The sequence below is a fragment of the Limulus polyphemus genome, unplaced genomic scaffold (genome assembly GCF_000517525.1).
Source record: "Limulus polyphemus unplaced genomic scaffold, Limulus_polyphemus-2.1.2 Scaffold163, whole genome shotgun sequence".
NCBI classification, from domain to species: domain Eukaryota; kingdom Metazoa; phylum Arthropoda; class Merostomata; order Xiphosura; family Limulidae; genus Limulus; species Limulus polyphemus.
In genome coordinates this window covers 569,779-581,036 of record NW_013665773.1, presented here as the reverse complement: position 1 = coordinate 581,036, position 11,258 = coordinate 569,779, and the positions used below count along the sequence as shown (strand labels likewise).

At 33.0% G+C, this 11,258-nt stretch overlaps 1 protein-coding gene across 4 annotated transcripts in view; it reads left to right on the top strand.

Moving 5' to 3' along the window:
- LOC106477168 (lachesin-like) overlaps nucleotides 1-11,258 on the top strand; it is a 161,134-nt gene that overhangs the window by 89,508 nt on the left and 60,368 nt on the right. For all 4 annotated transcript variants that reach the window (XM_022381438.1, XM_022381439.1, XM_022381437.1 and 1 more), the window contains exons 2-3: nucleotides 1,095-1,201; nucleotides 9,738-9,945. In XM_022381438.1, the coding sequence (XP_022237146.1) occupies nucleotides 1,095-1,201; nucleotides 9,738-9,945 (315 nt within the window). The remainder of the gene's footprint in view (nucleotides 1-1,094; nucleotides 1,202-9,737; nucleotides 9,946-11,258) is intronic.

The window sequence follows — 11,258 nt, the reverse complement described above, 5'->3', positions numbered from 1 at the left end:
CCCCAGAGGAAGTACAGCGGGGCATTTGGGGGGGGGGCGACACATGTAGAGGTATTTTTAAGGTTGAATAAGAATCGTCGACCACAAGAAGTGAAGAAGATGCATAGCTATAAATATGTATCTGTAATTGTGTCGTGATGTAATGAGTATTTATTTGTTTCAAAATTTCGCACAGAGCTGAACAAAGGGGCTTTTGTGCGTAGACGTCCCTAATTTTGAACTGAAAAACTGGAGGGAAGGCAGCTAGTCAATAGCGCTCACTTCCAACTCTTGTCCAACCGAATAGTGCGATTTACATACACATTAGATTGTTTGTTTGTTTGTTGAATTTTCGCGCAAATCTACTCGAGGACTATTTGCGCTAACCGGCACTAATTTTGAAGCGATGGACTTGACGGAAGGCAGCCATCACCAACTCTTGTACTACACTAATCTAATAGTGGGATTTGGCCCCAAAGTGTGAAGTGGGGATTTCCGCAACGGGCTGGGAGCCACAAACTTCCTGAGGCTCAACCAGAACAAACTAACTACATAGAGGGAGTGATCTTACCTCTAATAAAAGAATTTTGTTTGGTATAAAAATAAAATTGATATAAGAGACATTTATATGAACTATATTTTTCACTTAAACCTTGCATCCCTGTGGCTCAGCGGTAAACTTGAGGGCTTATGACGCTAAATTTCCAGGTATGATTCCTGCGACAGGAACACCCCAAATTTTCCATTATGTGGTCTTGTGCTTAACCACATACAAACACACTTTCAAGACGTACCTACTGTCTCGAAATTAATCAATGATTTACATATTTTCTCATCCTTTCAAATATTTTGTTTGTCACGAAATTTGTCGGTTTTATCAACCTTTGAGGTTAATGCTTAACAAATACTAATATTAATATTATCTATCCTGCTATGTATTCATTAATATTATGTAACTTGCTATTCTCAATTATATTATCTCTTTGAAGGCTCATTACGATTACAGTATTATCATCCCACCTTCTAAACAAAAACCACTACCACCAACAACAACAACAACACCAAAAAAACTCTTTTGCTTCATGGAATCTTATTGCTTTTATTTTCCTTTTCAGATTGGGATCTAGAACCTGATTTCACGGATCCAATTCCGAATGTGACAGTATCCGTGGGACATGACGCCGCCATTCCCTGCACTGTGGAAAACCTGGGTTTTTACCGGGTAACGTTATTAATTACGTCTTTCATGTACTCCCCTTTAGCCTCAGAATAAGAGTAGCCTTACATTTCTATGGGAAGAAGGGATTTATTGATACGTCACATTTACTTGCCGACCAGATGCCACCTTTCTTTTTTATGCTTATTTTCGTGTTCTCTATCATCTTCATAAGCATTAACCAGCTTTAGTTTATTCGTGGCCTTGTTAATAAGTATTTTTTGAAATTATTTGACGATTTATACTTTCTGCTGTCATTTGTTTGATGCTTTCGTTTCATTAACGTGTTTTTCATGCGACGAAAACTTTAGCAGGAAATCACTTCGTTTTCAGACGTTCTACATATTTCGTTACTAGGATGTGAGTTTTTTTTTTTTTTTACAAGGGAAGTATTAATAATCATTATATGCTTTACTTTCAACTTTAACTTAAAACCACATATGAATTAAAGTGGATATCTTATGTTGCCTTGGCCCCACTTTATATTTTGAGTTTCTTCTTTTGGAGCAAAGCCACATTGGGTTATCTGCTGTGTCAATAGAGGGGAAATCTAACCCCGGATTTTAGTGTTGTAAGTCCGTAAACTTACCGCTGCCCCACCGGGGAACAAACACGAGTATGTTTATTTTGTTTTAGATCAAAGCCACATTTGGACCGTGTCTACCACAGGGAATAGAACCCGGAATTTTTGAGTTGTAAGTCCGTAAACCTACCGCTGTATTATATTTTGAGATATTTAACGAAGCTACTGACTGTCAGATTAATCTTGTTCCTTCTATTGATTGATTATCGACTTCAATAACTAACATTCGAGATGATGCGCGAAAAAATAAAACTGTCGTTTCATCTTTAGATGATTCTTTTTTCATGATAAATTTGATTGACACAACTTTATTCTGTTTTTTTATATGAAAGTGAAAAAGTACCTGAAAAATATCCTTTTAGCTCAAAAGGTTTAAAATTATTTAAGATTCGGTTTAAATCTGATTTTTATTTACACGCACAATAAAATGTTTTAGAACGCCATCTGTAAATGTATATTTTTTTCTTTAAAGTGCTTTGCTTGAACTGAAATAAATAACCTTTTTTTCCAGAAAGTACATAATAGATTATATCAATTTTTATTAAAATTCATGTTCAACAGTTTGTTTTATTCAGCTAAATATTACTCGCTTTCCAGTATGTCATGAAAAACTGCTTTTTTTTAGAGATTTCCAGTGTTTAATATCTGAATCACTCCTTTTCATATCATCGATTGCATTTTAAATGTTTTCCGATCAGTGAGCCTTAAAGTTATAGACTTACAACACTAAAACCAGAGGTTCGATTCCCCATGTTGAAAAGAGCGCAGGCGTAGAACACCTAATCTGGTGAAGAATGATACGTTATCAAGTTATTATTTATAAACTAGAACATCTACACTTGCAACGTACAGTACGTTATCATGGTTCTACTTAAAAGTATTAGGGATAAAAATATCGTTAAATAAAAAAGGTATGTAGAGCTGGCTACTGAACTTCAGAAAATGGAACCAAACAAGATAGAGGTGAAAGTGGACATTTTACTTGATCCCTCTAATGATTACATAGGAAACTAAGACGTCTAGACTTTACAGGGCGAATAAAATCCTTACATTACTAGCTTCCAGAAAATAAGAATTCTCGGTTTTGGCTATTCGCCGGTTTTCGACTTTGAGACACTCTGGATAGCTGAAAAGCGGCATATACACCGGATATAGAGCGACTATACCAGACAGCTCTTCTTATCTAGCTTCTGATGTCCTGTATGTGTATCGATGCTTTTTCTTTATTCCTTCACTTTATACATAATATGATGGTTGGTTCTTTAAAGACATAGATTATATAGTGTACAAAGCATTAAGCATTCTTCACGTTACAGTCATTTAATGCTCATGTATTATTGGCTGGTACTTCCCGTTTCTCCCTGTGCTTAAGCTTTTTAAAGAAACACCAGATGTCTGTAAGAAAGTGATCTTCAGGGGGTACTAACATCGCTTACACTAGAATTATTTTTCTGTATTTTAAATTTTGCATATAATAATAATAGAATAGGTAAACAAAGATCGTGAAGACTGTTTTGCTTTATCAAATTATTATAAAATTATAGTTATTGCTAGAGCTAGGTAGGCGCTAGGCCTGTTGAAGAAAGATGATGATGAACAAGAATAAGAAATTTCGGTTTTGGCTATTCGCTGGTTTTCGACTTTGGGACGCTCTGAATAGTTAAAAAGCGGCATATACACCGGAGCTAGAGCGACTACACCAGGTAGCTCTTGATATCCAGTTTCTGATGACCTGTAGAGAAAAAGTCCAAATAACTTTTGTGTTGCTAATATGGGCCGTCCGTGTCATCCCTATACAGAGAGTGCTAGCGCTCTCTCTGACAAAGTAGAACGTCTAGACTGGTGACGTATGAGCCGTTATCAAGATCTTATTTGTAAAGTAGAACGTCTAGACTGATGACGTATGATCAGTTATCAAGGTTTTACTTATAAAGTAAAATATCTAAACTGTGGACGTAAAATCAGTTAGTTTGATAATCAATAGGATATTAAATCACAGTAAAGTTGATAAGGATTTTAATCACGTTTTTGTTTTATGATCCAATACAGATTTCAGTAAGAACAGTGAATAATAGAATTCCATCTACGCCGCTGGCAACAAGGAAATTCGCTAGAACAAAAACAGCTCAACTAACTAGGTCTTAGTCGAAACACTATTTAGATGGATCATGTAATCAAGACAAGAATACACTCTAGGCATTCTAAATCGAAAATATGATGTCTCATAAATGACTGATTTAAATATTGTTTCAATTAAAATTGTGTTTACTGTGACTCAGCTGGCCTGATGTGCTCTGATATTGAATGTAAGATCTCTTCAGCAACGACGTACATGTGGTAGAACATCAGAAATCTCATTATACACTCTTCTTACTGGAACCTCGTATTAAATCAGTAAAGGAAGGTGGGACTGAAAGTATTATCATATAACACCTCACTTCTTACCAAATACTAAACTAACGACATAATACTATATTAAATCAGTAAAGGAAGGTGGGACTGAAATTATTATCATATAACACCTCACTTCTTACCAAATACTAAACTAACGACATAATACTATATTAAATCAGTAAAGGAAGGTGGGACTGAAAGTAATATCAATCATATTATCATATAACACCTCACTTCTTACCAAATACTAAACTAACGACATGAAACTTTTTAAATCAGTAAAGGAAGGTGGGACTGAAAGTATTATCAATCATATTATCATATAACACCTCACTTCTTACCAAATACTAAACTAAGACATGAAACTATATTAAATCAGTAAAGGAAGGTGGGACTGAAAGTAATATCAATCATATTATCATATAACACCTCACTTCTTACCAAATACTAAAGGAACGACATAAAGCTATCTTACCATTAAGACCCGTTTTACAATGACAGCTCATCTGAAATTAAACGAGTTTTATTTGTAGGTAATTTTAAAAGCTGTATTAACTTTAGTTTTTTTTCATAGAAATAATCAGCACTTTAGTTAGGACTAAACTAAGCCTGGAACGTTCACACACAGCTTACAGTTTTTTGAAATTAATACATTTTTTTTCTAATTTCTGTAGTAGTAGTAGTATTTAACATATATATAAGTATATATTATGCGTGGATTTCAGGAAGTAATATGTTAATAATATGAAAGCATATAAAATACTTCCTTTTTTAAGTTCATTTAAATTAAAGATGATAAAAACATAAAAGTGGTTGGATTAAGCTTGATACGATAACCACTTTCTATGTATTTGAAACACAATCTTAAACAAAATTATCAGTGAAAACTCCTTTATACATACATATATAATTCTTATCAGAGTAGTCCAGTAGAATAAAAATGTTCAACATTTGATTTAAAATATTTCGTTATTTCTAGACCTAGATATATTAGAAATCGGAAGGATTTAATGGTTTTATTCAGTCCAAAGTTTTAATGTCTCTTTAAAGGATAAACGGGAAACTAGCCCGAGAAATTAAGTCTTTTTTTTGTATTAACATTACTATAAGTTTGTTCAACATTCTTGAGTGATAATATTAAAGATATACCAAGATGAAAAAAAAACGTGATTTTAAATTAAGATACAAGATTTGAACAATTAAAAATGATATTTTATCTATTTTAGACATTACAGCCTTGGTAGCATTTTAATGATATATAATGTTTTGTTTTTATGTTCAGTTTTCTTGGCTTGTAAGGAAGATAACATCACATGCTATTTATCTCACGATGTCTCAAGTTAATACATTCACAAACGTGATAAATATGTAAAATACGATATTGTAGCTATCATGTTTGACTTACTAAGACATACAAAAGCAAAGCCTGGTATTTCAACTCAATTTTTTTCGATCCACGGATCAGCTTGCTATACCTACGTTCTGAAAGCTCAAACTAGATTGGGATCAATACAATGGTAAGTTAGAGATATTCAATTAGAAAACACACTATTTACTTTGCTTCTCAGCTGTTCTAGGTGTCGGAGTGGAGATCGAAAGAGAGCAATAATTCTGTTACACAAACTTGGAAGAGCTTTGGATTAAAGAAGAATTTTTCTTTGCGATAGTCTAAGCACCTTCAATGATCATTGAAGCCCTTTCTCTTAGTAGATTGTTCGTATTCTGTTCCCTGATATGATGCCTCTTTTTCTAATTCTTCCCTTCCTCTTCACTCTCTTTCTCTTTCCTTCATTTCTTTTCCTTGCAAAGTTCTCTTGTTCATTCAGCCAGTTTCATTACCGACAGATTTCAACCTGTGATACATTTTATTCCAGTAGGGGAAGCACGTTCTTTTGGCTATCTTCAAGAAACTATTCAGTTTTGACCAGCTTTTTAATCTTGTCTAAAGTAGCAGGACGATCCAAAGACTGTCAAAAACCAAGAGTAGAAGAGGTGGTAAGATTTGAAGAAGAAGAAAAGACTGATTGGAATGTGAACGTTCCATAACAGTGTTTGTGTATACTGATACGTTGCTGACGTCATTCAAGAAAATTGGTTTCCTATGTTGCGAATCTTCGTGGATCGCACATAAATAGTTCTACATTGAATGATACAGGCTGTGCGTATCTTTCATGCTAAGCTCTCTAGATTAATTTACACTTCACTGCATACCGAATGTTCCATTCAAAGTGAGAATATAAGAAAAAACAGTTCGGTCGAATAACCTAGTTATTTTAAAATATCCTAGATGTGTTTTTTATTATTATTATCAAGAGATGTATTGATTGCGTGTATGGTCTTTCGCAATGTTTAAATAAAATCTGTTTTTAGAAGTATTGCCACTCCCTAATCATAAAATAAATTATTTTTCTCTTACCAAGTTTCCATTGCCAGTGCCATAATCTATGTCTTTTGCACAAAATGAATGTTATATATCACAAACACTAAATAAGACTGTTGTCACACATACTGTAACACTTATTCACAAAACGTCAAGTATTAAATAAGGGATTGTGATCTTAGGTCAATTTTCAGACTTATAGCAAGTCATTCATAGTAAACTTGCAAGAAAGATCAGACAGTAGATTAATGCTGATGTTCATTGTAAATATTAAAAGTGAAAAACTTTTTCATCAGTATAGGTGATATTTGAAATCATAGCTTTCTCTTTCTCAGGATGTGATGATCCTGATAAAATCCTTTAAAAATCAATTGTTTAAATAGTCATTTTCTTCAGATGAATATCCATCACCTGGAAGAATCCTCATTTAAAAACATGATGACAATTTACTGAAACATTTATCAACAAATCCTCAAGAATGAGATACACTAATATAATATTTATGAAAACTACAAATATCTTAGCTTATATATATACTGGATTGTCTCATTTAAATTAGCTTTCATACTACTTTTGTACATTTCTACGATATTACTTATTCATTTCAGTTCAGTATGTAAGATTTTAATATAGTTTCTAAGCAAAGAAGTGAGTGTACAATTCTTGTATTTCACTACGTTCATCATACTTTACAACCAAAACAGTTTATGCTCATTATTCAGTAAGATTAAACTGTTGCTGACATAAAGCAACTGGTCAAAGTTCAGACAGGATTAGTTTCCAAATATTCGGAAAATATAGTTATGCTCCTCCTACATTGATAATTCACTACCGAAAATTAGTTTAATTCTACTTAATTTAGACTAAATATCAAATCTCATAATTATGTTTCTAGCTGGGTCTTTTATAATAAATTCCATTCCATCTTAGGTCTTGTTTGAAAACCATTGTTTCTAACAAGTATGTTTGAACAACCAATACAAATCTCCATTTATACTTCTTATATAACACCCATGCTCTATCATAGTCCAATATGCTATCATTAATATTTGTAAGTAAAGTCACAGACTTAATAAGTAAAAACATATATTGTTTGTTTGTAGTTAAGCATAAAGCTACACAATGGGCTATCTGTGCTCTGCCTACCACGGGTATCAAAACCCGGATTCTAGCGTTGTAAGTCCGCAGACATACCACTGTGCCACTGGGGGCAACATATATTGAAACGCTTATTAGCAAAACTTCAAGAAATATATATGTTGATATACTATTTATGAAAACTATAAACATCTTAGTTTATAACTTACTGACCTACAGTCAAATGTAATAATATCTGTGGTATATATATTTGTTCTACCATGCAATAAGTCAAATAGAATATATCACCGTCAACTACACATAAGGGATATTCACCAAAGTGATTCGAGCTAATATGATCATAGAATGTTTCTTCATTTAGAAATCATATTATGCACTAGAAATACATAACTAATTTGACTGTCGCCCATCATGCTGGACATTAGATCTTGTGACCCTCACATTACCACTCCTTATTGCTTAAAACTGACAAGTCCCACACACATACTGAATAATTTATTAACAAACCTGTATGCAATCCTACAGAAATCTAGTAATCCTAACTTCCTATAGTAACAACATCCGCTTTTTAAAATGTATGTAATACGATTAAATATATAAATGAAAACTATAAACATAAGCCGAGGCAAGTTGAAATTCGTATGCTGACCTACGGAATTATAGTAACACTGTCCACCTATAAAAATAACATTCGCCCTTGTAAAATGTATTTAAGACAATTACACATGTAAACAGATAACCATAAGGTTGACCATAATGATAAAGCAAAACTGTAATTGTGATAGAAAATAAAAACCTTTCAGAACTGATAATTGTAAAAAGAATGTAAGGTAAGTTAGACAAAATACAATTATTTTTAAGACTTTGATTGTTACTATAAAGTACATGACATGTTGAGACATGATTATCTACATCAGCATTTGGTGGTTCACTCGCGAATTATCTGCTCTGATGAGCTTATCATCCTATGCCTCCTCAAGAAATACACCCTCTGATGCCACTTCATGGGACTATGACTCCTAGCAACGCTCCCTCTGGTCTTTTACATATTACATAAGAGGTATATAACTCTCGGTTGTCGGCACCATTTGCCTATTACGCAAGCTTCTGGCGGAATCGTGTAATCTTCTCTCACTTTGCAACTCACAATGAGGCAGTATTCTCTGAGCGATCAAGAGCTACCCTAACTATTGTTAATCTTCTAAAACAAAAACAAAATCACACTTTAGGAACAAATTATATTCTATCGAAATACGTGTACATAGATATTAGTTTCGACACCTTCGTATTATATTCTATTGAAATACGTGTACATAAATATTATTTTCGACACATTCGTATTATATTCTATTGAAATACGTGTACATAGATATTATTTTCGACACATTCGTATTATATTCTATCGAAATACGTGTACATAGATATTATTTTCGACACATTCGTGTTATATTCTATTGAAATACGTGTATATAGATATTAGTTTCGACACATTCGTATTACATTCTATCGAAATACGTGTACATAGATATTATTTTCGACACATTCGTATTATATTCTATTGAAATACGTGTACATAGATAATATTTTCGACACATTCGTATTATATTATATCGAAATACGTGTACATAGATATTATTTTCGACACATTCGTATTATATTCTATTGAAATACGTGTACGGGGATATCAGGTTCGACACATTCGTGTGCCCGTACAATCTAATAGGACATAGTTTGTACTAGAAGTGTGTTTTTTCTTTTCTTTTAACTGTTACACACCACAATGATTTCGTGTCTTCTAATATTACATTCCTCTCTCTAAGCCTTTTGTGGTGTTCTCGGAAAAGCATTTCTTTTTTCTGTGCTTGTTTTGATGCTATGATTTAAATTCAGTCTCGCAAACTTCCAAATAAAATATACCTACTTAAAGCAGTTAATTTGATTATAGATATTTACCTCTATTCTTCATTAAAATATAACCACACAAAACTGAGCCTTACAGACATTAAAGAAAAGTAAGTTTTTGTAAATCTTTTTTTTTTATGTATGAAACTCTCACACCAGTGTTTCTTTGTATTGCCTTTCAATAGGTTGCATGGTTGAGGGTTGAGAGCAAGACTATTTTGACAATTCATCATAATGTCATCACGAGAAACTACAGGGTTAACCTCAGCTATACTGACCAGAAGAAATGGATCCTTCACATTAAAAACGCACAGGAGTCAGATCGAGGTTTCTACATGTGTCAAATCAACACCGTTCCCATGAAGAGTCAGATAGGATACTTGGATGTAGTTGGTATGTATACAATTAGCTCTTTATGCGGCTTCCAAATCGACACCATTCTCAGGAGAAGTAAAATAGGCCGTTAAAAACGACTGAAAACATTTCATTGTATTCATTGTAAAGTAATTGATAAAGCTTTGTTGGTTCGTCTACTTATAAATTTATTGTTTAATGTTATTGAAAACTATCTCTTATAAATGCTTAATCAGGGTTTTTTACGAGCATTAATATATGGTTTCAAGTAATATTTGACAAACATGTTGAAATTCATACCTTGTGTCTCAGGATGTTATTAATAATATTATGGTACAATGCAAAATCAAGTCAATGTTGCATATAATAATCAAACTCCAATTTTTTATGATAACATATATTTTATTCCAGGTCGAGTTAACTCAGTTTTTTTTCCTCGTGGGTCAGGCGTAGACTAGTGGTTGAAGTTCCGGGTTGTGTATCGGAGGGCTTAGAGTTCGAGTTGAGATTTTCTAGAACGCTTCGTTCAGTTGTGGGCGGTTGCGTTTAAAGAGGTGACAGTCAATTCTGATATGTAATTCAAAGAGTCGGATATAGCTCTTGGGACGACGGGTACTGATGGTTGGCTACCCGGTGGGCAGTAGTTCACAATTAGGTACAGCTATAACCAGACCATATAGGAGTCTCTGACCTTGTCCTTAGTCCATGTGTGGTATAAGGTGTCACTGAAGTTGAAAAATTTCAATTAGTTTTCAGTTCCTCTTCTAGCATTTGTGTGTGGCCGTATTAATACAACAGATAGATCTGTTTCATTTTCAGTTATGAAGAAAAAACTATTTTCAATCATAAACACACAAGAATATAAACAATTTCATTTTTATATTCACATGTAACGTTATCTATAGTCAAGGCTGTTAAAATGTTTTAAGAAATTTCATTAATTTAGAATATTAGGTTAGAATTAACAAAATTAATAGACTTTTAAAACAACATAGGTTTGTGACATTGAATGTATATCCAGTTCTGCTTAAAAGGCGAGGAGACATATTTTAAAGCAAAACTACAAATAGAAGTTATATATATATATATAGAGCGTATGTGTGAAGGGCATTTTCAAATATTACTTGCTTGCATATTATGTAATATTGTATTATAAAGGAGTCAGTTCTTACTTGATGTTTGGGTGGATTAATTATGGTGGAAACATTAGTATATTTATCAAAATGTGTTTAAAAAATCCGATGGAGGGTCCAAACCTTACTTACAAATCTAGGGTGAAAGCAATATCTAATGCGTCAATACTAGAGAAAAATGTATTGTTATATGTATATATATATATAGCAAAAATAGAT